The 25206-nt window shown below is 59.2% G+C and overlaps 1 protein-coding gene across 4 annotated transcripts in view; it reads left to right on the plus strand.

The window, feature by feature from the left end:
- The window catches only part of ABR (ABR activator of RhoGEF and GTPase), a 173788-nt gene that overhangs the window by 144217 nt on the left and 4365 nt on the right, over positions 1 to 25206 (plus strand). For 3 of the 4 annotated variants that reach the window (XM_006734527.3, XM_081806070.1, XM_006734528.3), the window contains 5 exons: positions 20845 to 20904; positions 21180 to 21289; positions 21890 to 22029; positions 23060 to 23194; positions 24137 to 24242. In XM_006734527.3, coding sequence (XP_006734590.2) covers positions 20845 to 20904; positions 21180 to 21289; positions 21890 to 22029; positions 23060 to 23194; positions 24137 to 24242 — 551 coding nt within the window. Of the gene's footprint in view, positions 1 to 7598; positions 7776 to 20844; positions 20905 to 21179; positions 21290 to 21889; positions 22030 to 23059; positions 23195 to 24136; positions 24243 to 25206 lie in introns of those variants that run through there. The other variant, XM_081806071.1, reaches the window with a different exon arrangement.

The following is a 25206-nucleotide window of genomic DNA, read 5'->3' on the forward strand; positions in this document are numbered from 1 at the left end:
GTCGCTTAACCAACTGAGCCACCCAGGCGCCCAAACACTTTTACTTCTTGCCCACTCTGATTCTTCATGGCTGGTACCAGGAGGTGCCGGGCCCCTCCCTGGGTGGGATGACAGAGGGGCATTCATGTGGGTCCTTAACACCTTCTCCCAATGTCCTTCAGGCCACAGTGACCACAGCTGAGCCGCTGGGTCCTGGGAATGGCCTGGTTTTGACTAGATGGGGTGGGGGCATCTGTGAGAAAGCCTGGGGGCTGGCTTCTCCCTTTCATTCCATCACCCCAGCCCCAACCCCCCTTGCCTGGCACCTCACAGCCGTAGGCAGCCCCCTACGCCGGGACGGCAGTGGCCATGGCGGGGTGTGGCTCTCCAGCGCCCCCCCCGCCCAGCCCGGGCCTGATGTGTGTGACCAGGGGAAGCGTCTGCTTCTGGAGTCTGTGCTTCCTATCCCTGCTGCCTTCTGTTCTCAGCGCTGCCATCACCACTGTGCCAACCCAGGGGCACATGAGGCCGGGGGAGGGTGAGCGCCAGGATGGCTCCTCTCCCTGCCTCCGACATCACTTCCTCCCGGGGGCCTTGGGACTGGAGCCGTTGGCCTGTCCCCCCACCGCTGGATCGCTGTTCGTCCTCTGCAAGACAGGTCCAGATGCCGCGGTGACACTTGGAGAGCAGGCAGCATGATGGGGGGAAGCCAGAGGCAGGACCCCTCGAGAGGGCCGCCCTGCTGCCCGAGGACTTCCCCACACTTGTACAACCTCTCTCTCCCCGCCCTTGCTCAGCCGCCGGCCACCCAGGTGTTCCTGAGCTGGGGAGGCCGACCCTGCCCAGTGGATTCTGGAGACAGGAAGCATTCAAGAAGCAGCAGCTGGACGCTCAAGTCTCCCTCTTGCTCTCCCGGCCCATTTGGGAATGCCCCCTTGAGGGGCAGGCTGGCTGCCCACTCCCTAGGCCCACCTCTCAGGGGTGGGTGTTGAGCAGAGAAGCCGATCTGGAGAGGACCCTGGGGACTGACTCATTCAGTGCCTGAGAATACCCAGCTTCTCAACCAACCAAAAGGGGGGTGTGCTCTTCCCAGCTCTGGGGGGCGCCTAGACTCAGGCGGAAGAGCCGGATTTGACCCCAGCTCCACCACCAGATAGCAAGTGGCCCCAGTGACCTCTCGGAGTGCTCCCTCTTGAACCCGTGTCAATATCAAATGAGATTACAGAGGTGACCGTACCCGGCATATTGCACACTCTCAGGAACCGCTAAGCTCCCTGCAGGGGGAGGCTGCAACTGTATCCTCCTAGAAATCCAAAACACCAGTCCCTAGGGCGGTCTCACTTTTGATTTTTTTTTAAACCTCTGAGAAAAGGACTTAGTAGAGGAATTGCCAGGGACATCCCTAAGTGGGGGGCTGAGACGGATGTGAATGCTGTGAGGGGGCACCTCGCCTGGGCTCTGCCAGCCTTCCTCACCACGGGTGCTGCAGACCCCACCGCGGCCCCTCACTGCAGCCCAGCTTCTGCCATGGCATGGAGGGGGTGAGCAGTGGTGGCCCGCGGTGAGGGTCTCACCTCGGGGCACAGCCTGCGCCTACCCTTACAGGCAGGGACTGAGCCGTGCTGGCGTCAGGGCCAAGGTGACCCAGAAAACACCAGCCTGAATGACTCGATAAGCGTTATCCCGTTGTAAGGCCTCCGAAGGGAACCCACACCAGCAAAGCAGAGGCCCACGGTTTTCCCAAAACAGAGGGAAAAGTAAAGATAAGGCACAAGTTTCAGATCCAGGACTCTGACCCGGAAGTTTCCTTAAAAAGCCCCTAATCTCCCTGGCCTCTACATCTCTGCACCCTGAGGGCGAGCGGGGGCCTGTGGTTGTGGTCAAGAGAAACAGCAGTTCTCATGAGAACCGTCTCCTAGAAGGAGGCTCGGGGGCTCCGGCTTCTGCCCACAGAGCTTGGGGATTGCTGGGAGGGCACCTTCAACCAGGGGCCTCTGCTTTCTTCTGCTTTTATCTGATTGGGGGGCAGGGAGACTTGGCATAACATTTCATTTGGAAAGCAAGAGAGTGTCCTCTGCTTAAAAAAAAAAAAATTCATTGATGACCTTTTGTCTGGTCCAGGCTCCTGTTTTGACAGGTGTGGAAACTGAGCCCAGAGGGAGAAAGTGGCTCCTCAGTCTCCAGTGACCAAGCAGGACTCTCACCCAGGTTCCCTGGCTCCCAGGAGCTTTCTCCTATTCACTTGGAGCTCAGAGTTGGGTGGAAAAAGAGTTGGGTAATAGAGAAGGAGAAGAAAGGCATGGGGGCTCAGTGGACCCTGACCTACTTTCAAATCTTCCTGTCTGAGGCTGTTAATGTCTTCAGCATGAGGCCTGGGGGGCCCCCTTTGGTCCTCTGCTTGCCCCCCGCCCCCGTCCTTCCACTGTGCTGGGAGACCCTGGCCATACACCTCCTTTCTGTGAGAAGGAGCAGGCGAGAGGCCAAGGGAGTCTGGGTGTTGGTCTGGCCATGACTTTTATGGGGAAGGAATGGAAGGACATGTGGTGCGTGTGCTCTGCCCACTCTGTCCCTGGGTGGGTTTTGTTTTAGATAAGCAAGATGTTCCCAAAGACTCAAGTGGATTTTCCAGCCGTTTCCATGACCAAATATGCTGTGAGAATCACTAGGGATTGCCAGGGATGTGCTATCAGGATAGTTCTTCTGCCGTGGACAAGCTCTGTGGTTATTTCAGCTTCTCCAGCCTACCTAGAGCCACCAAGCGCCCTCAAGACACCAGCCCAGGGTAGCCAGGCAGAGTGGGGAACGAGGCTGTGTGGGGAGCAATGCATGTTTTGTCCTGTGCTGCCAATCGGCGCGGGCCCTGGGACATGGGAGGACCGTGCCACACCTGGGGCGGGCCTGGAGGCTAGGGTTCCAGAACTGGAAGCCTGCAGCCCCATGCACGGCTGGTCAGTGAGTTGGGCCCAGGCCCCAGAGAGTTCTGGCCTGGACTGCCTGAAAGAGTCCCGATTGCTGTTACCTCCTCGCAGGGGTGGCTGTTAGACTGGGACCTGTTCAAGGTCCTCCCCGCCTGGCGTTGTGTGTGTTTGTGGGGGGGTATCTATTCAATGATAAATGAATGAATGAGTCAGTGAGTGAAAATATAGCATCTAGGCTCAACTCTGCCGTTGGCTGTTCTGTGACTTTGAGCAAAGTGTTTCTGTCCCTGGGCCTAATGCAGGCCTTGAACATAGCAGATATTTGGAAAGATGGATGGATAGATAGGAAAGCATAAATGGGTCTCACTTTCTCATCCTCTGGAGATCTCTGCCCCTCCAATGCACAGGTCTGGGTTCGGATAAGTACCAGAAGAGGTAAGAACATGCATTAGGGATGCAGGGACTACGGAGCCAGGAATCTTAAGGGGAGTCTCCCATCCTCCTTTCTCACAGCTGCCCTGCAACGTGCCACCCCCCCACCACCAGTTTGCACAGCCTGTACGAGGGCCCCAATCTCTCTGGGCTCCCCGGCCCTGCTGGCCCTGCTGGTCCTCTCAGCCTGGACTCCCATGCCTGTCTTTGGGCAGGGACTGCTATGAGCTTCCGTTCTGCAGCCTCCAGCCTCAGACCCCACCTTGCTCTCCACCACCACCTTGCCCCCCAGCTTTGCTTCTGTGGGGCCTGCCCCATGCTGTGCTCCTCTGGAGCTGAGAAGGAGCATTCTTGGCAGACCTCCTGGCCTCCATCCTCAGCGAAATCCTAGGCTCCTCTCATGCTCCTAGCTCTTGCACCTGGACACTCTGGGTAGCCTCGTGGGGCTCTCCCCTCCACTCCTCGCTCCCAGGCTGTGCACCGCGGTGCCTGTGGCCTTGGTCTAGCTGGCTGCACAGAAACGCCCTTTCCTGACTTAGGGTCATTTGGCTAGAGGACAGGGAAAGGGAATCAGGGTTCCCGTCTGGGCTGGGGAGAAGACAGAAGTCATTACAGTGGGAAAAAGGAGGTCACTCCAGAAAGTGGTAGCAACATCTCAAAAGTTCTGAGAAAGAACCTTCTTCCTCGTGTTCACAGGCTGGAGGATTTGCCTGGAAGCTATCCCCACCCCCAGCTGTCGTCAAGGCAGCCCTGGTGGCCGTCCCTGCATCTCCCGCCCACACACCTCAGGCTGCATATATTCCCTGTTGACCTTTTTTCCTTCCGTGCTGCTGCTGATCACTTTAACCTGATTTTGCCTCAGCCCCAGCTGTGGCTGGGTGCCCAGTCCCAACCAGCCCGGGTATATACCCCTCCCTAGGTAGAACCCGGGACCATGCATCTCCCCGAGGATGGCCCTTCTCATTCCTCCTGCAGAGAGCCAGCGTTGGGGTGGGGGTAGCGGGAATGAGGGAGGACAGGACAGTCTACTAGGAATGTTTTTAATTCCAAAGACAGCGACATCTGTTCATGTGGGCCTTTCCGCCCAGGCTCTGTTTATCCAGACAGGGGGCTCTTGCCTGTCCTCAGAGGCGGGTTCTGCCAGGTGTGGCTGGGTGGAAGGGATGAACCGAGGGAGGAGGGGATGCGGTCCCTTCCTGGGTGGTCAGGACAGCCTGAGCCTAGCCCATCCAGCAAAGATGTGGAAGGGTCCATGGTGGGCTGGAGGGACCAGAATTCAGACCTTTGCTTTTGAGGAACTGACTGGGAACATTTGTCTTGCACAACCCAACCCCCCTCCTCCCCCCTCCCCCCCCCAGCCTGCTCCTAGACCATTGATTCCAGGAAGGAGTGAGTCAGGCTGAGGGAAGAGAAGGCAAATCTGTGCTGTCCCAGAGAGAGCCCCCAGCCCACAGGGAGGCAGGGAAAGATGAACATCTCAAGGGAAGAGCCTCCCAACTCAGCTACCCATCTGCTAAGGCGCTTATGTCACCATGGAGACCAGTTGGCCAGCTTTCACCCAATCGGAGCTTGCTTTACCCAGACAAGTATTGAGCCTGGGGTTCCTAAGACAGACAAGCACGGGCCTTTGGGAACAGGACCTGTACTGTCCTCCTTCTCCCACACACCCGGTGTGTGGGGGGGGGCACACCTTGCAATGCATTCCCCCAACCTGCACCCTGTGGTGTATGATCCAGATAGAAGGGAGAGAACCTTAGAAAGCCAGCAAGGGGCCGGTTTTGAAGTTAACCAGCTGATGGTGCCAAGCGCACTGACATGGTCAGCAATTATAATGACCCCTTACCAGCCAGTTACACAACCAGCAATTGCACATTAGCCAGAGGAATGCAGAAGAAAGCCAGGGTGGATGGCCTTTTTCCACAGCTCTTAAGGCCCATGCCAACCCCTCCTCCTCCAGGAAGCCTTCCATGGTTCCTCTGGATAGAAATTTTCTCTCCTTTCTCTCAGCTGTCATTGCACTTTATCTGTATGTTCTTATGGCTTAAGACTGGGTTTCTTGAGAGCAGAGATGATGCTTTGTCCATCTGGGTATGCACATGGTAGGTGCCCACTTGCTATGTGCCAAGTGCACGAATGCTTTTCTGTTTACTGTTAAGATGTGTTTAAGCCCACGTCTTGCTCTCTTCTTGGGCTGTCAGGCTTTTGATACATGTCTGTGATTCCTCAGCCCCCACCCAGGGTCAGACACAGAGCCAGGCCCTCAGTCAGTGCCTCTTGAATGAAATGAATGAGTTGGAGAAGTGAAGGCTGCAGGAGCAAGCAAAGCCTTCCTGGAGAAAAGGGATTTTGTGACAGCCAGGGTGAGGAGGCTGCCTGGCCCCTCATGGGACTGGAGGGAGACTCCCTTCAGAGGTAGCACCCGGTGCCCTGGGAGAGGCAGGTGGGGAATAGGTCAGGAAGGGTGGCTCAGGCCTTGACTGGGCAGGGGACACACGTGTGTCCCTGCCTCTGTGGGTCTCCTTCCCTCCCCCTCAGGGAGTATTGGGCAAGGTATTATGGGCTCATTAAGGGCGGCTCTTACTATGATCAGGTCTCGGCTACTTTGTAGTGAAGCTCCCCTTCGCTCAACAAAACACAGAGGGTCTCTGATGTTAAGCCGCAAGACCTACATATTGGTGGGGATCCAGCAGGAGAATTCCAGATGCCAAGGGCTGGTTCTGTGCCCTGACCCACGGCCCTGGGGTCATCCAAGAAATGTGCAGACCCAGCGCCTTTTCCTGACTCTGAAGAACCAGCCACACTTGAGCGGGCGTGAGCACCAGCAGCTGTGGAAGAGACCTGTCACTCCCCGGCTGCAGTGGCCTGACCTCAGGAGAGAACTTTACCTCCCTGAGCCCAGAGACATAACCCAAGTATCACAAAAGTTGTGAGTCTTAAATGCAATCGGATATCTGAAAGCTCTCTGTATGGGACCTGGTTCATGGATGGTACCATGAAAATGTTGATGTCCTTCCTTACTCTGAGCCTAGCAATGCGTAACGTGACGTCCTGGGTGCCTCTGGGGTTTGTGTACCCTAACCATCTGGGGTTCAGGCCTTTCTCTTTTCCCCAGACACCAGACTCTAACTGGATGCTTCACTTCTCACTCTGGTTAGAATGTTTACCAACTTGAGCATCAAGAGCAAGGTCTTTCTTCTCTATCTTCTGAGCCACACCCAGCCCAGACAGGGTGGCTGATTGCCCCTTTGCCATTGGATGTCCTCTGCCCCTGGTGGCACAACCCATATTGGGCTTTTCTGGTGAGGTGCACGGGGCCACGGTTAAAAGTGACTGGGGGAGAGGCACCTCTTGCTGGGTGTTTGTAACCAGTGTCGTTCTTGGCTTTCTGCTCACGTCCCTGGAGACAGCCCATAGCGGCCAGGTCCTCCCGGTCCACTGAAGCCCAGGAGCCTGCCCCACTGGGGATCTTCTTTATTCTTTATGTTCCCAAGAGGAGGTTTGTGAGTTCCATTCCACACGTGTCTGGCCCTGTCACCAAACTGGCATGCAGGGAGGGGCCTTGGGGCAGGAGTCAGGAGTGGGGGGAGCAGAACTCCAGGGCAGCGCGGGTCCTTTGCCTGGGACAAGGGCGGTTGTCCAGGGCCAAAACGCGGCTCCTGCCCCTGCAGATCCCTTCTGGCTTCCTCCCAGGCCTCCCTTAGACACCCCGGGCCGCCAGGGAGCGGCCTGGTGGTGAAGGGGTTAACCGGGGATCTAGAGGGGAAGGGACTGGATTGTGTTTAGCTGCTTGTCAAACTTTCTTTAGTACTTGGGCTGAGGGTCGGTGAGCGGGAGCCCCAGCCTGCCAAGAGTTAAAACCCGGAGGTTGGGTTTTTTGGAGGGGCAGCCTCCAGTGCCTTCTTTGAGTCACTTCCTTCGGTGGGGGCGGGTCCCCGTGCCGTCTCGGTCGGCCCGTGGCGCACGCACTGGGGCGTCCCTGCGAGCCGAGCTGGGGCCAGCAGGCGGAGGAGAAAGAGGCCCCCGCGGCTGCCACCGGTGCGCTCCTCTGGGAGGCTGTCTCCGAGGAGGGGAGGAGAAAGCGGAGCCTCCCACCATGCGCTTCCCTGCCCGGCTCGAGTAACAGTCTGGCCGGCCTGGGCGCCGAGCACTCCGCACGCTCCCTGGGTCTTCGCCGCTCCCGCCGAGCTCCGGCGGCCAGCTGCCCGCACCCTCTCCCGCGTCCCCGTCCCCGGAGCCGGCACCGCAGGCCGGTGGTAGTGCGGGCAGGGCTCTGCCGCCGCCGGCATGACCGACATTCTGCCTCAGCCCGACTGCAGCCTGAAGGCGGTGTGCGAGCCCCCGGAGCGCTGCTGCCTGGATCGGCTGGAGGAGCCCGGGAGCAGGCGGCCCCCCAACACCGGCGCTCGGCTCTGGGGCCGGGTGCGCAGCAAGCTGCTCCGCCAAAAGGTGCTAGCGGTGGGGGGGCGGGGGGCGGGGGGACCCTAGTGGGTGGGAGGGCTGGGGACTGCCGCCGCTCCGTTTCCCCCACCCTCCCTTGGAGATCCATTCCAGTTCCTGCCTGATCATGGAGTCCTAGGACAGAGGCTGGGGTATGTGTGTGGGTCTGCTCTAAGTGGCCTTAATTTGATGATTAATGCTGTTGCCACCCCCACCCCTGACCCCAGCGGCTTTCTCTGCATCTGTCCCCGTCTCAGGAAAAAGGGGGTTGTCTCCTGTGGGAGAGGACTGCCCGGCTCCTTTCTGAGTCTATACAGGCAGGAATGCGAGTAGTTTGGGAAAGGGGTCTCCTGGGTCTCAGTCACCCCCACCCAGGGTGTCCAGCCCCAACTGAGCCCCCTTCCCAAACCCAGTGGACATTGCTAGCTGCCCCTTTATGGGGGGGGGACACTGGCAGAAGCACCTCAACACCACTGGCCATGGAAGACTTCTTTGTGTGGGGTTGCGGGCCTCCTGCCCCACCAGGGAGGAAGGTGGGGGTTGTGTGGAGGTGGTGGTGCTGCTGAGGCTGGGGGCTGCAACCTCCAGGGGGCTGCCTCGTCGGGGACCACCCAGGTGACGGCTGGCCCCATGCCAGCGAGGCACCAGTGTGCCAGGGGTTTCCTGACCCAGCAGGCAGCTCATCCCCCAAGCCGTGCCAGGGCAGACTGCCTGTCCTGCCTGCAGCCCCAGACCTTGGTGGGGATGAAAATCTGAGATAGAAGCTGACTGTCCTGCAGCTGGGCAGGCTGCCTTGGGGCTGGCTTCGGGCCCTGGCATCGGGTGTCCGAGGAAGAACCAGGCCTGGCACCTAGAACACAGTAAGCGCTTGATAACTGCAGCCTGAACTCGCCACCCGAGCAAGATGTCACAGGGGGCCTGTCCTGGCTGGCAGGGGGCCGTGTCCATCCCTCAACGGAGGCTTTGGCTACTCCATGGGGCTGATGGAGATTTGCAAGCCATCCTGCAGCTCAGAAGAGGGGGATCCCTCTGTGCAAGTCCTCGGTGCCAGCCAGCACCTGCCAGGAGGAAGCGATCTCGGGCCCGTTGGCTCCTTGTCTCGTTTCACCCCCTGCCAATGGGGCATACTTGACCTCCCAGAGGTGACATCAGTCCTGGAAAGTGCCGGGCAGGGCAGCAACTTGAGCTGTCCTGCCCTGGCCCCCAGGTCACCTTCAGCATCTCCGGGGACCCAGCTCGCAGGGCCCTGCTGGCCTCAGCTGCTACTGGAGCCCCTCTGTGCTGAGGCAGCTGTCTGTGCCCGGCAGCACGGAGCCGGCCCTTCCCCGCACCCCCCTCCCCGCCAGCCCCTGCTGAGACCAGCAGACACCAGCCCCAGGCTCATTGTCCATTCCCAAACCTCAAGGCTGCTGAGAAACTGACCCCACGGGTTCCTGGCCCGGTATCAGGCAAGCAGAGCTTTCCAATTTACCTGTCCCTTTGGGGAGGGGCCTGGCAAGTAGGGGACAATTTTTAAACCCCCAAATCCCAGACTTTGTGTTCTTTCTCCGTGCGTTTGTGACCGGCACATCCAAGAATCCACTTCGGGAATTCTTGAGCCAGCCGTACCTCCACTGGTCTCTTGCTTCTCCGAGTCTGATGGTGCCCTCTGGGCAAGGGCGGTGGGCCGGCCAGGTGCTGGCCTGCTGAGGGCAGCTGCAGGTGGGTCTGGCAGCAGGGTCCCTGAGCTCCTGCTGTGTGACACATTATGTCCGCGTCACCAATACAAGGGTCTGCACGCTGGCACGTTCACACGCCCTGCTAGCGGGTGAGCGGGCGGACTTGCGGGCCCAGGCCCGCTGCCCACTTCCCTTCTTTCCCCAGCTGCAGTAACCTATTTTTTGTCAGTGCTGCAGGCTCCCTGCCAGCCAGGGGGCTGGGACCAGGCAGCAGCTTAGGTGGCGTGGGGGAAGGGTGCCAGGTACCGCCCAGCCTGGCGGGAGGGGTCGCCCGTGAGCTCCTCCCCAGCTTTGCCCTGAGGATTTGATACTGTGGATGCCAAGACACCTGTGGCCCTCCTCCCATTTCACTAAAGATTCACTGAAGGCTGCCAGGGGGGCGTGTGTGACTCATCTGGGGACCCCATGTTGGGGCGGGAGAAGCTGTTCCGATGGAAGAGTCCTCGTATTAACCTGGGGGGTCCCTGGCCCCAGCGGTCTGCAGTTGCTTAAAGAGGCTCTCCTTCGGGTCTCAGGGAGCTGTGCTTGGGGTGGTTCTTGTCCCCAAGGAGAGTTCTGGGGCTGAAGCCTCCTTCCGGCCTCCGACTTGGCAGTTGGTTTGTTGTGCAAGCATTTAGCAGAGGAGACACGTGGCACTGGGGTTTGCGGGTTCTGCCAGCGCTCTTGGCACTACACATTTCTACTTTCCTTTTCCTTTAGTTTTTATGTTTTAACTTTTTGCTTCAGATCACACTCACAGAGGCTAGGCTTGGTGCCTGCTCTTCCGGCCTTCCCACCTGCTTCTAGATCCTGAGGTTGCACTTGAGAGGCTCAAGGAGGAGTCCCATCCCCCACCCCCTGAAGTATCCCAAGGTTGTAATGGGATCACTTGGGGAGCCACGGAGAGGGTAGCAGGACTGCCGTGAGGCAGAGGCCAAGCCAGCAGCATTTGGGGTGGGAGGTGCCCAGAGGTGGGAACTCAGGCTGGACTGGCAGGGCCCAGAAGAGTGGGGGACAGTGGAGGACAGTTCCTGATGACCTTGTCTCTGCTTGAGGGGTTGCCACGTGGGGCTGAGAATTCCCTGCCTCAAAAGAACTTCTGTCCGGGAGCTAGAGGCCAGCAAGGTGAATGCAAGTGTTTGCTGCTGAACCGCAGTGACTCCGCTGCCTTGTGATGATGGGGTTTGCTTTCCTCTGGCTCTGGGGACAGTCAGAGGTGTTACTGAGGACGGAGAGGGTGGGAAGCCCCTTTTGGGCCACTTGTCTGGGGAATCTTAGGGCTTGGGAAGGTCCCTTTCTTTGCCATCTTGATTGCGACCGCAGGACAGCTCCTAGCCCCTCCCAGAGTCTGTCATTGAACTTGACCGTTCTCCCTAACAGGTAGCACCAGGTATGCAAACCGTGTGTACCCCCTCCGTCCCCCCGCCAGGCTCACACAGCCATTCACTGGCTGTTCTAGGCGTTGAGGGTACAAAGGTGCTAGGCTACCAGACGTAGATATGTCTTGGGCTCATTAACTTTATTTCATAATCTGGCTCTGGGCATCAAGAAGGATCTTGAAACCTTGCGCAGGAGACATCTGTCCTGCCCTGGCTGCCCGCACTCTGCATTGCCCCTTTCCCCCTGCCCCGCCCCTGTCTGCCTTATCTGCTGGAGGGAAGGGACCCTTGTCCGTGTCTTAACCATCCACATGCCCACTCGTGCCCCTATAGCGATCCCTCAGCTCTAGGAAAGGGACAGTAGCGCCTCTCTCTTGGGCCAGAGACCTCTGCAGCCGGCCCATTTCCCCCTGGTCCTCTGTGAGAGCCAGGACTGTGACCAGGCTGGCTGGAGAGTTGGGAGGGGGAGCAGAGTGACCTCCCTGCATTCCCACAGCCACAAAGCTTGTCCCAGCACGAGCTCACTCCCTAGAGGGAGAGGACCTTACTCCTGGTGCCACGTGGGTGGTCTCCTGACTGCCAGTGCCCCTATTTCTCTACTAAGCTGACTCCCAAGAGGCCTGTTTGATTCCACAAAGCAGGAAACCTCAACTCTGAGAACCTGATGGAGGTCACAGAGCCCCCATGCAGACGCAGAGCCACCCATATGCACAAATGGTGTGCCATTTTAGATAGGGTCACAGATCCCAAGGTAGGAACCCCTACTCTAAGTGCACTTGGCAGAGTGCTGTTTCTTTGCACCTGGGGAGGTTAGAAAGGGCCTTGGCCCTCTCTGACATCTCTGTGGCCCACAGGCGGCTTGGGCAGGCAGCCATGCTGGGCTTAGTGCCCCAGCTTTTAGATGGCCCCAGACCAGGGGAAGCTAAGCCTGCCAACCAAGGTGGTTTCCGAAAGGCCAGAGCTGGGGGAGCCCAGCGTTGCAAGAGTTTCCAGAGGCAGTGAGGCCCCAGGAGGGCAGACATTTTGGAAAGAGCCCAGAAACTTCTGCAGGTGCTGGTTTGGGGGAGTTCCCAGGCATTGATGAGGGAGCACCAGTCTGGAAAGGCCCAGCCCTCTGCCGAGTGGCCTTGCTAGCTGCCCAGATTGTTGGGAGCTGGTCGGCAGGTACTGTTTTGGCTTCCTTTTCCCTATCGTGCTGGGGACGGGAAGGGTATGTGTGTTCTGCCCGCTCCTGAGCCCCTAGAGGAACATACATGCCCCCACGTCTGGAACGTGCATGCCTGATCCCCGGGAGGAACCAGAGTCAGTCCAGAATCCCAGCAAGCCTTAGATCAAGGCCTCATTGTCCTTTGTCCCCAGGGTGAGCCGAGAGAGATGGGAGGCCACCATGAGAGCTGCCCTTGGGATTCTTCTGCAGAGAGGCTGGGAGGGCACCGGAACCCCGCGGTGATCTCAGCTCTGCTTTGGCTGAGAGACTGTGGAACTGATCCCTCAGCCAGGAGCTAGAACCATCTCTGTCCTGGACAGTGATCCCTACCAAGGTTGGTGCCTCGGTTGGGCCCCGCCCGAGCAGTGACAGCCACAGCCCACCTTGCATCACGCGCCTGAAGCCTTCTCCGTGCCCTGGCCTCTTCCTTGGAGCACCCTGCCCCTCGGGCTCATGCGGCGTAGGGTGCTGGAGACTCCGCCAGGCTAGTAGCAGTCAAGAGGCCTTATCTTTCTAACCCCAAGTCTGCTGTCTTTACTGGCTGTGTGACCTTGGGCAAATCTCTTCACCTTTCTAATTCTCTGGCATCAGTATCATGAAGTTGCTGAACAGGATGATCTCCTAGATCCAGCTCATATGATGATGTTGGCCATGTCTCAAGATTGCTGTTCCTAAGCCTTAAACTCTCAACACACTGGGAAAGTCTGGGGGGTTAGGTCACAGGGCTGCCTCTGGGCCAAGGCCAGCCAGTCACTGGACACAGGAGAAGAGAGGTGAGCAGGAATGTAGGGCTTCTTGACCCCTGTCCCAAAGGAGCCTCGGTGGGAAGGCTTTGCTCTCTCCATCCCCCACATCCCGTTTCATTCATTTGGTCCCTGAATATTGATGGGCACCTTCCATGTACCGGGCACTCCAGAGGCGGGAGTCAGAGAGCCCTTAATCTCATGGAACTTTCTGTCTACAGAAGGGGTCAGGCAATAAATAAGATTGTTTCAGGCTGGACAAGTGCTGGGAAGAACATAAAATTGGGTAATGGACTAGAGAGTGATGGGGAGGGAGAGGCCATGCTGGAAGAGGTAATTTTGAGCTAAGATTTAAGTGACAAGAAGGATTCTGGGGGCACCTGTTGGTTGGGCATCTGACCCAGTTGGTTGGGCGTCCGATTCTTGGTTTCAGCTTGGGTCCAGATCTCAGGGTGGTGAGATCGAGCCCTGTGTTGGGCTCTGTGCTTGGTGCAGAGTCTGCTTTAGACTCTCTTTCTCTCCCCCTCTGCCCGCCCCTGCACGCTCTCATTCTCTCTTAAATAAATTAATAATTTAAAAAAAAAAAGATTCTGGAAAGATCCAAGACAGTGCCATTCCAGGCAGAGGAACTGGCAAGGTGAAAACCCTGCGGCTGGTGGGGTGGCCGTGGCATCTTCAGAAGCAGAGGCTCAGGACAGGGTAAGAGGGCACCCTGGATGGAGCAGGCCGTGGCCAGCTGGGATAGGACGTTGCAGGCCCCAGCAAAGAGTTCAGCCTTTAATTTAAGTGCAGCAGGAAGCCGCGGGGGAGCGTAAGCCCGGTTTGAGCGATTCTGTCGCGTTTTGAGCCCTGGCTGAGGACCAGACGTCATTCTCAGCCCGTGCTGTGCAATAAACTCTGAGGGGCTATTGTTATCTACTCCATTTCACATGTGGAAACTGAGGCTCCGAGAGTGACCCAGAGTGACAGCCAGCGGGCCGCCCTGCCGGGGTGGGGAGCCAGAGACCCATGGGGGCCTGGGGCGGCCCCTCAGCTGCCGGGTTTTCTGGGTGCTCATGGAGCCCGTCGGGGGCGGGGTGCCCTGCCTGGGGTGCCTTCCTGCCTGGAGCACCCAGCCCAGCACGCTGTTCAGAGACATGAGCAGTTCCTTCTGGTGCTATCTAGTGAGTGTGGGGCCGGGCAGGAGCCCGCCGAGAAGCCCCTCAGAGTGGGCACGGGCAGCGGACTCGCAGGGGCCGCTCATTCTCAGGAACAGGCTGTGTGCCCAGACCGCGTTCCTGGCCTGGGCAGGGAGGATGAGGTCAGCTTCAGAGGAGGACTTTCACAGGGCTCACCAAAGCAGTGGGCCGCTGAGCCCACTGTGGTCCCACAGGCCGGCCCTTAGCCTTCCCGTGGCAATTAGCAGGAAGCTTCCTGCTCAGGACCTCAGCCTGTCACTCCTGACTTGGGAGACGAGGCTGCCCCGGGCCGCAGCCAGAGTGACCCTCCCTTCATTACTCTGGTGCCCCCAGCGTGGCCCTGAGCTGAGGCGAGGCAACCTCCGGGCTGTTTGTCTGAGGCCTGGTTCTGGGGTGAAGTGTCCAGGCTCTGAGGAACAGGGAAGGCAGTGGGGCGTGGGCCGGCCCCGAGGAGGACAGGGCCCCCGGGCTCGGGGAGAGATGCGCCCAGCGTTGGGGGGGTCTCCCGAAGCAGCCCAGGTTTGAGTGCTCCCTGCAGCCGTGCCCAGCCCAGGGACTAAAAGTGGGGCAGGCACAGGGCAGACTGGGTTCTGGAATGCTGAGTGCTGGGGAAGGCAGGTCACAGTGGGTGCTATGAGGCTAACCTGGCTTCAATAAAAGCCTCATTCAGAGCTGCTAAACCCTTTCCATATGTGGGCCTCTGAGAACTTCAAAGTCCAGGGGGGCGGGGGGAGGGGAGGCAAGATCCGGGTGCTTTGCCTGCAGAGTCAGCACAAGCCTGGGGTCGTGTGGCTGCCCTGGGAGAGGGTACCTGGCCCTGTAGGGTGAGGGCTGGGGGGGCCCAGCTCGCTTGGCCTAATGGTGCGGGAGCCAGCCTCTGGGCTGGCGTGAGTTCACCGAGCCTGTCCGTGCGCTCCCCCGGCCCAGCTGCTGTGCTGGAAGCCAGGCTGTAGGCCCTGGCACCCCCCTCCCCGCCCCACTCCACCCCTGCCTCTCTGGGAGCTTCAGAGCAGCCACGTCGACGGAATCCTCCCATACCCTTCCCAAGAAGGAGGAGAGGCAGGCCTCGGCCGCTCCCCAGTCCCCCTGTTGCCAGCCCTGCCGTGCCTCTCACGCCTGTGGTCTGTCCCAATGACAGACTGGCTTTGGTGTCCCAAGGGGACCCAGCCCAGAGTATGTGGACACACTCGGGAGGGCAGGAAAAGGCCGGCCCAGGACCGCCACCGTGGCCACTGGCCTGGGAGCCACAGGACACCTGGCTCGGGGCCTGCTCTCCACTGCCCAGCACTCAGCCTCTGGCAGGCACCCCCAGAAACACGGCCAGCCATCTCTGCCTTCCCTTCAGAGCCCCGCTCACCTCTGAGGGCCTCGGCTCCAGCAGACTGGATTTATTGCCCTTATTGTTAAAGGAGCACTTCGTTTTCATTAGCCCTAGAAACGGCTCTGGCTTCGAGACAAGTCCGTGCCACCTCCCCAGTCAGGCTCAGGACGCCAGGCCCCGGACTCAGAAAGCCAAGGGAAGGGCCTCGGAGGAGCGACAGAAAGCAGGAAGCCAGGCCCGCGGGGACAGGAGGTCAGGGATCAGTGGGCTCCTCGGGGCCTCAGGCCTGCGCTGGGGAAGTGACGCAGTGAGGTTCTGAGGGCAGGGGCCCAACGCCAAGAGGCTTCTGGGCGGGAGGGGAAGCGGAGGGCTCGAAGTAGCATGCTGAGGACTGCTCTCTGCCTCGCAGCCCAGACGGTGTGGTACGACCACAGACCCCACGGGAGGGCGTGTGGGAAGGGGCCGTGGCAGAAATCACCAGAAGACTTTGGGGCAAGCTGTGTGGCTGCAGGAGTGCAGTGTAGCGGGAAGGCTGTGGCCCCACCATCAGAAGGACCCAGGTTTGACCGTGGACCGTGTCATCTACCCAGGGGAGTGAGAACAGGGACCCCAAACTCGCTGGTGCCGCTGAAACCCCAGGCACTGGCAGGTGGTGACGAACAGCCCTTGAGCCAGAGGGAAGGAGATGCGCCGGCAACCAACGGGCTGGGAGGAAGGGCTTAGGCCTAAAGGCCCATAAGGATGTTCCTGCAGGAGCGAGGTGCACCCACCAACCAGAGGATGCCCGGGGGGAGCACAGAGCATCCTCCCCTGCCCTCCTGTCCTCGGATCCTCCCAGCGCCCCCTTGAGGCCATTGGGCTTTCCTGTCCTAGGTTCAAGGCTGGGGAAGCAGCTCCCCAACCACCTGCCAGATTCCCTCTGAGAACATGCGTCTCCGTCTCCTTACGTGGGCTCAGGATTTTGTTGCAGACGACCTGGCAGTTCTCTTGTGGACATCAGTCCCCAAGGTCAGCCGTGTCCTCTTGGCAGCCATGACCTGACCGAGTCTAAAGACACAAGCAAACAGAACATAACTGAGCCGCTCCCCGCGGCGGTGTGTGGCGCACCCAGAACTTTCTCTAGGATGTCCTATGGCTCCTTTCTGTCTATTGCCCGTGCCCCACCTTGGGGGAGCCCCAACTGTGTGTGTCTTACCCGTGGGGTGAAGGAGGGGCCCCCTAGGGGGTCTCCCCCAGCCTGGCCCTTCGCAGCCCCATCTCCCTCCCTCGGGCAATCTGGTATTGCCTCGTTACCCGCTGCCCAAGGCGGGGGGGTGGCACCTATCTGCTGGGACTGGAGGGTCAGCAGTCAGGTGTTCTGTCCACGGACATCCTGGGGGCTGACTCTTCTGCCCCCAGCGCTAATCTAATCAGGAAATAGCAGAGTCCACATTTCCCAGGGGTTATAAATAGCCACAGCAGCTCAGGCAGCATCATTTCTCTGGAAAATGTGCCATGTCCCTCTCCACTCCTCACCCTCCCTTCTCTGTATTTAAGTGACATCCTGAAAATAGCCTTGGTTTCTGGAGGCTGCTGGTCTGCTGGGAGACAGAACTTCACGGTCGGGGCACTGAGGGGCTAGGCAGGCCTCCCTCGAGCGCACCAGGGCCGCACCTGCCAAGGGGATCCGGGAGATGGCAGTGGTGGGGTCTCACAGTAAAACACAGACGTGCCACCTGACTCAGCCCTGGCCCCAGACAGGTGGGAGGGCGCCAGCCAGCTGCAGAGGGACAGCATCCTTACGGCAGGAAGGCTGAGGAGAACCAAAGGCCTGAGGCCTGGAGTTCTCCAAGGAAGCCTTCCTGGAAGAAGCAGGCCGAGAACCGGGCCTTAGCACCAGGAGTTGCTTTTCCTGTATCTCACGTGCCCCCAGGAAAGTGTAAGGTTGCTGCTCGGCAGCTAGGACGGAAGCAGTGGGGAGGGAAAGAGTGGCAGAGTTATACTGGAGGTGACCCTGATGTCTCCTTTCTAAATAAATACCAGAAAGAGCAGATGCCTTGTCACTGAGAGGCGCAGACACCAGGCAAGGTGCATGACACCTTCTCTTGCAGGGTTAGCAGAGTGGGCGGGTCAGGGAGACTCGGTCTTGGGCCCCAGCTCTCACTTCCTAGATGTGTGGCATTGGGCAAGTTCCTTAGTCTCGTTAAGCCTCAGTATTCTCGTCCATAAAATGGGAGAATAAAAAGGCTAAACCTCACAGCCTTGTTATGACGATTGAGATTCTGTATGTGAAGGTTTGTCTTCATGCCAGACTCCTGGGAAATGCTCAGAATACATTAGTTCTGTGATGATTTTCCAGAACCATCCTCTGAGGTGGTATGGATGCCCCAGTGAGGAAGTTGAGGTTCAGGGAAGTTTAAGTGACTTGCCCGAATTCACACAGTTGAGTGGAAGAGTGGACATTTGGACCTAGACAGGCCTGACTCTCAATCCTTGCCCTTCCCCACTTGGCTGTGCCCAGACGCCACTCCAGGACCCAGGGAGGGACCCCCTGGCTCAGTCCGTGGTGGCTGCCAGGAGGTGCCAGGGCCCAGGAGGGGCGTTAGGTGCAAGGACACCTAAGGGGCGGTCTGTGCCACAGACCTGGCAAGGGTTTGGGACAGAAAAATTTCGGGAGAGGGACATTTCACGGGCTTCCTTTGGGACCCAGTGGGACGCTTGGCCCCAAGGCTTCTGGAGTATGGAGCCTGGGCCACAGCCAGGCTGGTGAGTCCCGCGTGCTTCCCTTGGGTGTTGGAGGAGGTGCCGGGGCAGGATGGGGAGCATGGGGGTTGCTGGGGTCTGTCCACACGGCCCTCCCTCGGCCCCTTCTTAATTCCACCCCTCATCTGGGAAGGGAACAGACTGCGGGAGGCTGGGCCACATGCAAACCCCAGGCCCCCTGCCACCCGCGCCCAGCTGGTGTGCGGATGATAGAAGGTGCGGAAGGACTTAGCTCAAGCTGTAGGAAGCCCCAGGGCCCAGCCACCCTGGGCTGACCCGACCGTTTTCCTTCACACTGTGGGCCTGCTGGAACAGTGCTCTTCACACTGTGGTGCACACGCTCTTGGGGGTGCACACAGAGGCCTTCCAGGGCGTACGTGGGCAGGGAGAGTTTTCAGAGAATCAGTCTGTGGACTCTCAGCCCCCATAGGTGCTGCTGCCAAAAAGCCATGTGCCTGAGAAGGGCTTTCCGCCTTCAGCTCCATTCCCCTGCCAGGGAGCCCAGGGCTTGCTGCGGGGCACGGCCCGGGGCGCCTAGGCCCCCTGGGTGGCTGACAGCGGGGCCTCATGAAAGGCGGGTGTAGGTGTGCAGAAAGTAGAAGGCCCCAATGGCCGAGTTCCAAATCCGTTCACGAGTCAGGTGCTTTCCAGTTCTTTGCTCGCCACAGAACTGGTGGACATTGTCAGCTGAGAGATCATTTAAAATAAATTTTAATAGGGGTGCCTGGGTGGCTCAGTCGGTTCAGTGTCTGCCTTCTGCTCAGGTCATGATCCCAGGGTCCTGGGATTGAGCCCCGCTTCGGGCTCCCTGCTCAGCAGGGAGTCTGCTTCTCCCTCTGCCCACCGCTCCCCCTGCTTCTGCGCTCTCTCTCTCCATCAGATAAATAAATAAAATCTTTTTTAAAAATAATAAAAATAAAATAAATTTTGCTAATAGGTATATATGCAATTTAAGGCAAACGAAGAGGAAAGAGTTTAAAGAATCATATAACATTGCTATAATAAAACTATTTTCAGCCCCACCTAGTTACTTCTATGAACAAGATGTTTCACCGTATACTGTTTAAAAGCAAAACCAGGGGCGCCCAGCTGGCTCGGTCAGTGGAGCCTGCGACTCAGGGTTGTGAGTTCAAGCCCCACATCAGGTAAAAAAATAACCAACTTAAAAAAAAAAAAACACACACACACAAGCATATTGAGACTGCACCCAGTTCCCCTAGCAAAAAAATACATGAATTAAAACAGAAAAAGTGTTCTACTTTTTCTGTGTTGTGAAGAGACACAAGTCCACCAAGATGATACCTTGCTACTGAATATTAATACTTATTTGTAACGTGCTGGTTAGTGTTTTTATTGTGTGCTGCCAATCACTGTAGTAACTAATCTTGAACACATCTTGGATATTTGGAGCCTTGTGGTCTCAGGAAGTACTTTATTGCCATTTCTACAGGTATTTTTTTTAAGGCTTTTTTTTTCAGTCTGCTTGGGAGGATAGGCAGATTCTTTTTTTTTTTTTAGGTTTTTTTTTTTTTTAGAGATTTTATTTATTTGACAGAGAGAGAGTGGTAGCGAGAGCTGGAACACAAGCAGAGGGAGTGGGAGAGGGAGAAGCAGGCCTCCCGCTGAGCAGGGAGCCCAATGCAGGACTCGATCCCAGGACCCTGGGACCATGACCTGAGCCGAAGGCAGACGCTTAACGACTGAGCCACCCAGGCGCCCCTTACAGATATTTTTGTTGAGGCAAAATATAATAGGGTGATGAATAAAAGACTTTAGGACAGAAAAGTACAAAGTAGGACAAAATTCTTTGGGAGAAAAAAGAAACAATGCAGGGTGTCTACAAGGGAAAGGAGAGCTTGTATTTTCCTCATGAACGATGGTGGGTAGCAGATCGTTGTGGTAATTGGATCCCACGGAATATATTGAAAAGAATGATGTCACAGTTTTATTTTAAGATGTAAATATTTACATTATCCTGGAAGTTATATTCCTTGCAACTATTTAAACTTGCTTTGGAAATATTCAGATGTCGAGTTGCAAATGTGCTGGGGAGTGCATAATTTTTCAAAATCATTATGTGGGTGCACAAGGAAAAACAGTCGGAAGGCCCCCGAGTCAGAGGAGCGGAGTCCCGTCCCGTCCCCTGTGAGGGATGCCTCTGAGCCTCCCCTGCTCTCCCCACTTCCTGGGGCTCCCGCCCAATCCGGGGGCCTCCCCCCCCAGAGTGTTTTACTCCTTGGAGGCCAGCTGCTCACCCCCAGTTATCTCGGGGCGCCTTCCGGCTGGGCAGCTTCTGCTACTGGCTGCGGGAAGCAGAAGACACAGAGGAGGCTGAGCCACGGTCAGAACTTCCCAAGGTCACACCTGGCAGCGGCAGTGCTGGGATTCGGACCCAGGCAGCCTGACTCCTGAGACAGGCCCCTGACCTCTGCTGGCCCCCATTCAGCACCTCCGAACGCACTGGCCACAGCGCCCCCTGGCGACTCCAATCCTGGTGGTTGAGCCAGTGGCCTCCTGTTTGTGAGCCTCAGTGTGTGCATCTGTGAAGTGGGTGAGAATACCCATCTCAGAGGGGGATGGGCCAGAGCCCCAGCTCCTTCACGGAGTCAGGCATCCTTTACCAGCCAGGACAGGAGGGGCTGGGGGCTGGTGCCACCCTGAAGGGCTGATTTCCAGAGAAGCCTCGGGCCCCGGTTCTGCCTTTCTGACCACTGAGCCCGCTATGAGCAGCCGTCGGCTCTAGGCGCCCCCCATCCCGAGCTGCCATCTCCATCCCTCACGCTCATGTCCTCTTTCTTCCTTTCTCTGCAGTTGGATCCACAGACCGTAGAAACCAAGAACTGGCACACGGATGTGATTGAGATGAACGGGGTGAGCCGGGAAAGACAGGAAATGTCCGCACAGTGGGTGGGCCCCAGGCTGCTGTCCTCGGGGGGCTGTCTTGCCCCCTGTCCTCTCAGCCCAGTCCCTCTCCCCTCCCCTGTGCCCACGCCCTTCCCACTCCCCCCTCCCCGTAGGTGTTTCAGGGAGCCCTGGGTGGTAGAGGCAGCCCTCGGCAGCCGTCCTGGGGAGGGGACCCGTGTTTTGGAGGCTCTCCTCAGGCACTCATACCCTGGGGGACCTGTGCCTGCCTCACCCCCAACCAGATCAAAGTGGAGTTCTCCATGAAGTTCACCAGCCGGGATATGAGCCTGAAGAGGACCCCGTCCAAAAAGCAGACTGGCGTCTTTGGCGTCAAGATAAGCGTGGTGACTAAGTAGGTCCCCCCCTGGCGCCGGAGTGGTGGTCTTAGCACCCAGGGCCCCGGCCAACCCCCTGCCGCCCAGCCCTCCCTGCCCGCCTGGCCCCTCAGCAGTCACCCCCCAGCTCGGGAGTCAGGGGCGGCCCATTTGGAGGCCAGAAGTGGCCCGCAGAGGTAGGGCTCCGTCTCACACATGCTTCAGAAGTAAACAAGCCAGCACTTAATGGCCGGGAGATGGCCCGTGAGTATCCCGACGGGCAGTGTCTTAGAGTAAATGCGAAACTCTGGGGACGCAGGCCCACGTCGAGGCTCGGCCACAGCAGGCAGGAATCTGGGGGGGCTGCCCCCTTCCGCTCCCCACTGCCCCCTCCACTGCTCTTGCCTCCAGGACCTCAGCCACCTGCCTCAGGCGACCATGTGTAGGTCCCGCATAAGCATCTGAAGCTGAGCTCTGTGTTCTCAGGAACATTCTTGTCTCAGAGTCTTTGGGCTTGTCTCCCAAACCTCCTCCTGCCTTTGTCCCCTCTGTCCTGCAGCCGGCCGGGGGGGGAGGGGGGGTCCGGGTTGCGGGGAGGGGAGGCCCTCCGCCCCCCCTCACAGCCCCTCCCCCCCCAGGCGCGAGCGCTCCAAGGTGCCCTATATCGTGCGGCAGTGTGTGGAGGAGGTGGAGAAGAGAGGCATCGAGGAGGTCGGCATCTACCGGATATCGGGGGTAGCCACGGATATCCAGGCACTGAAGGCCGTCTTCGATGCCAGTGAGTGAGGGAGGCCCCGCCGGGGCAGCGGTGGGGAGAGGGCGCCCCCCTCCCAGGAGCCCGGGAGCACCAGAGGCCTTCTCCGGAGAGGCCCCAAGTCACCTCTGGCAGAGGGGCCTTGTTCTGTGAACGGCGGTCCAGTGTCGCATGCGCTGGGCCGTCTCTGAGCCTCTGATGCAAGGAACCTGCCTTGTTCGCTCGTGGAACCCCCTCCCCTCCAGTCCCTTACCCCCTGGTCCAGATAAGGAACTGAGGCTCAGAGAGGCCATGTCCCTTGCTCAGGATTGCCCAGCTTGTAGGCTTTGCGCCTTCTTTCAACTCAGATCTTTCTTACTCCAGTGTTGCTGGCTTTCTCGCTAGCTCCCTGGTGCCTGGGGGGCGGTGAGGAGACTGAAGGGCTTCGAACCTGGGCTGACTCGGGCTCCCCTCTGCTGCCTCCAGAGCCCTGAGCGCCCTTCGGGAGGGGCATTGCAGTCTAGCTCTGTAAACCCCTCCGTGGGGGGGCCTGCCCTTCCCGGTGCTTCGCCTCTCTCCCCCTCTGGCTGGGTCAGGCTGCGGGAGCCAGGAGGCCTGAACTGGCCGGGCAGGGCTGACTCCATGGGAGCCAAGGCAGGGCCCGTGTTCGGGAAGCCTGGGGTGCGGGGCTGGGGACGGGGCCTCTGTGCAACCTGGAAGCCGAGGCTTTGTCGGAACAGGATTTTACGTGGAAAAAAGTGTGCAGGGCCTTCCAGAGAGAGGCTTGGCAGCGGGGAGATTCCAGAGAGGGGGTGTGACGTGTGGTGGGAGTGTGGCTGCAGAACTCTGGACTGGCGCACGGGGCTCCCCTCCCCCATGGGGCTGAGTCACCGACCACCTGTGGCCGCCGCCTACATCCTGCTTCTCCTGGGGAGGCCAGAGCGGAGAGGGGGTGGGAGGGGGCTTCCCCAGCTGTGGCTGGGATGGAGCGGGCCCCCCCCCCCGCCTGGCTGAGGACTGCGTGGAAGGAGGGGGCTCAGGCGGGCCCAGTCCCCATCGCGCACCTCCCCCGCAGATAACAAGGACATCCTGCTGATGCTGAGTGACACGGACATCAACGCCATTGCTGGCACCCTGAAGCTCTACTTCCGGGAGCTGCCTGAGCCCCTCCTCACAGACCGACTCTACCCAGCCTTCATGGAGGGCATCGGTGAGGCTTTGGGGGACTGAGGGCCGGGCTGAGCCGGGCCTCCCTGACAGTGAAGGGCAGGAGACCCGTGGCTTCCCTGGCTTGTGGAGCCACCCAGTGCTCTGGGGCGGCGTGGCCGAGTGGCCCAGAGGGTGGGGTGTGACCCGCTGGGGCCTGAGCCAGAGGCTGGACCCTCTGTCGCCTGCCTCGCTTCCCTCTTGGCCCCTTGGGCTGCTCTCTGTGCTTCCTCCTCAAATACCGGCCTTCTTGCCTGGAAAGCCGGGCGTCCGGGGAAATGTGCCCTGAGGGGGGTGGTCAGGGCCAGCGTCCCAGAGCCAGCCGAGCCTGGCGGGAGTGCACTGCAGGTGGCCGGCGCCCAGCCTTCCAGAGCAGCGCCCTCCCACTCTCACGGGTGCCCTAGGGGCGCTGAAGCTGAGGGCCTCCGCTGGCGGGGCTCTGGGCACCTCCCTCCTGCCTCCCCCCTGCCTCCTCACGCCCCCCCCCCACCTCCTTCCCCCCCACCTCCTCCCAGGGCAGATCAGGGCTTCAGCCACCACAGGGAGTGAGGAGCCCCTTGGAAGGCTGTTCACTGCCTGCTCTAGCATCACAGGCATTTGAAAGAGGAAGCATTCAAAGCAGTGTCCTCATTGCCCTAAGCTTTGCCCCCTAGACCCCGGCCAGGGGGGGCATGGCAAGGCGGGAGGGGCGGGAGGGTGCCCGCTCCCCGCCAGCCTGCCTCCTGATTGAGCTGCAGGTCACGGGTGGGGGCTTCTACAGGAACCAGCTGTTTGTAGCCCACCTTTGGGAAGATACCAGGCCCTTCCTTCCCTGCAAGGTCTGCTTCCCTCACCCCTGCAGCCTGGGCTCTCCCTCGGTGTCCCTTAGCCTCCTGACCATGGGGACGCTGGCTCGGGCCTCCCCACCTGGGAGCCGAGCCCCGCCCTAGCCCCGCTCTCCCCACAGCCCTGTCAGACCCTGCTGCCAAGGAAAACTGCATGATGCACCTGCTCCGCACCCTGCCCGACCCCAACCTCATCACCTTCCTCTTCCTGCTGGAACACTTGAAAAGGTAATGAGCTGGGGCCCAGCCGGGGGAAGGGGGGCAGGGAGCCCAGCGCAGGCCCCGGCAGGGGAGGACACATCGCCCAGTGTCCCAGCCCCTCGGCTCTTCCTCATGGGTGCTCGCCTCTGCTGGGTCATCCATCACAGGGTAAGAGTTTGCTTTTCAAATTCTTGCCTTCAAATTCTTCTGTTTTGAGAAATATTTGGGTCCTAATAGCAGCCTCACATATCAGCCATACGCTGCTTAGAAGGCAGTGCCAGGGCCACGGACTGTGGATGGATCTTGCAGTCCGTGGTCCTTCAGTCCACTTCACAGTTTGAAACGGATGGAACGGACAGCCTAGGGGCCACTGCGAGCCGTAGCGTGCGTGTCGTTCGGTTCGGTTACACGCAGTCGCGTGTCCTGGGTTATAACGTAAAATGTGTCTGCTGTGGGTCACAGTCCAAAGTTTGCAACCCGCTGGTCTCAACCTGCACCTCATCTAACAGACAGGGAAACTGAGCCCCAGCCCAGCAGGGCTTTGCTTGGGGTTGGCAACGGCTCTGTCCTTGGAAGGCACATGTCCCAAGTCCTAAGCTAAGTCCCCTCCTGCCTTCTCCCCCACCCCTTCTGTCATGGGGTCTGACCGAGAGCTGCTCGAGCTGCTACCTGCAGCAAAGCTCAGAACTGAAGCCAGCCCCCACGGTGTCCTCGCCTCTCGCTTTTGAGCCCAGCCCTGATCCGGGTGTAAGTGGGGAGGGAAAGCTCCTGGTGTCCCTTCAATCCACTTGCCACCTGGGACCAGGGAGCCCCCTGAGCTGGGGCCTGCTCCTCCCTGAGCTCAGTTCCAGGCCTCGGGCCCATGCTGCGGGCTGTGGCTCAGCCAGGCCAGCTCTCGAGGGCCAGTGGAGACCTGGCAATGCCTGCGGCCGCGGTCCCATTTCACCCATCATGAGACATTTTCCCTCTGGTTTGGCCGGACCTGGAGCCA

Source organism: Leptonychotes weddellii, chromosome 15, assembly GCF_054177405.1.
Source record: "Leptonychotes weddellii isolate Sample4059 chromosome 15, ASM5417740v2, whole genome shotgun sequence".
NCBI lineage: Eukaryota > Metazoa > Chordata > Mammalia > Carnivora > Phocidae > Leptonychotes > Leptonychotes weddellii.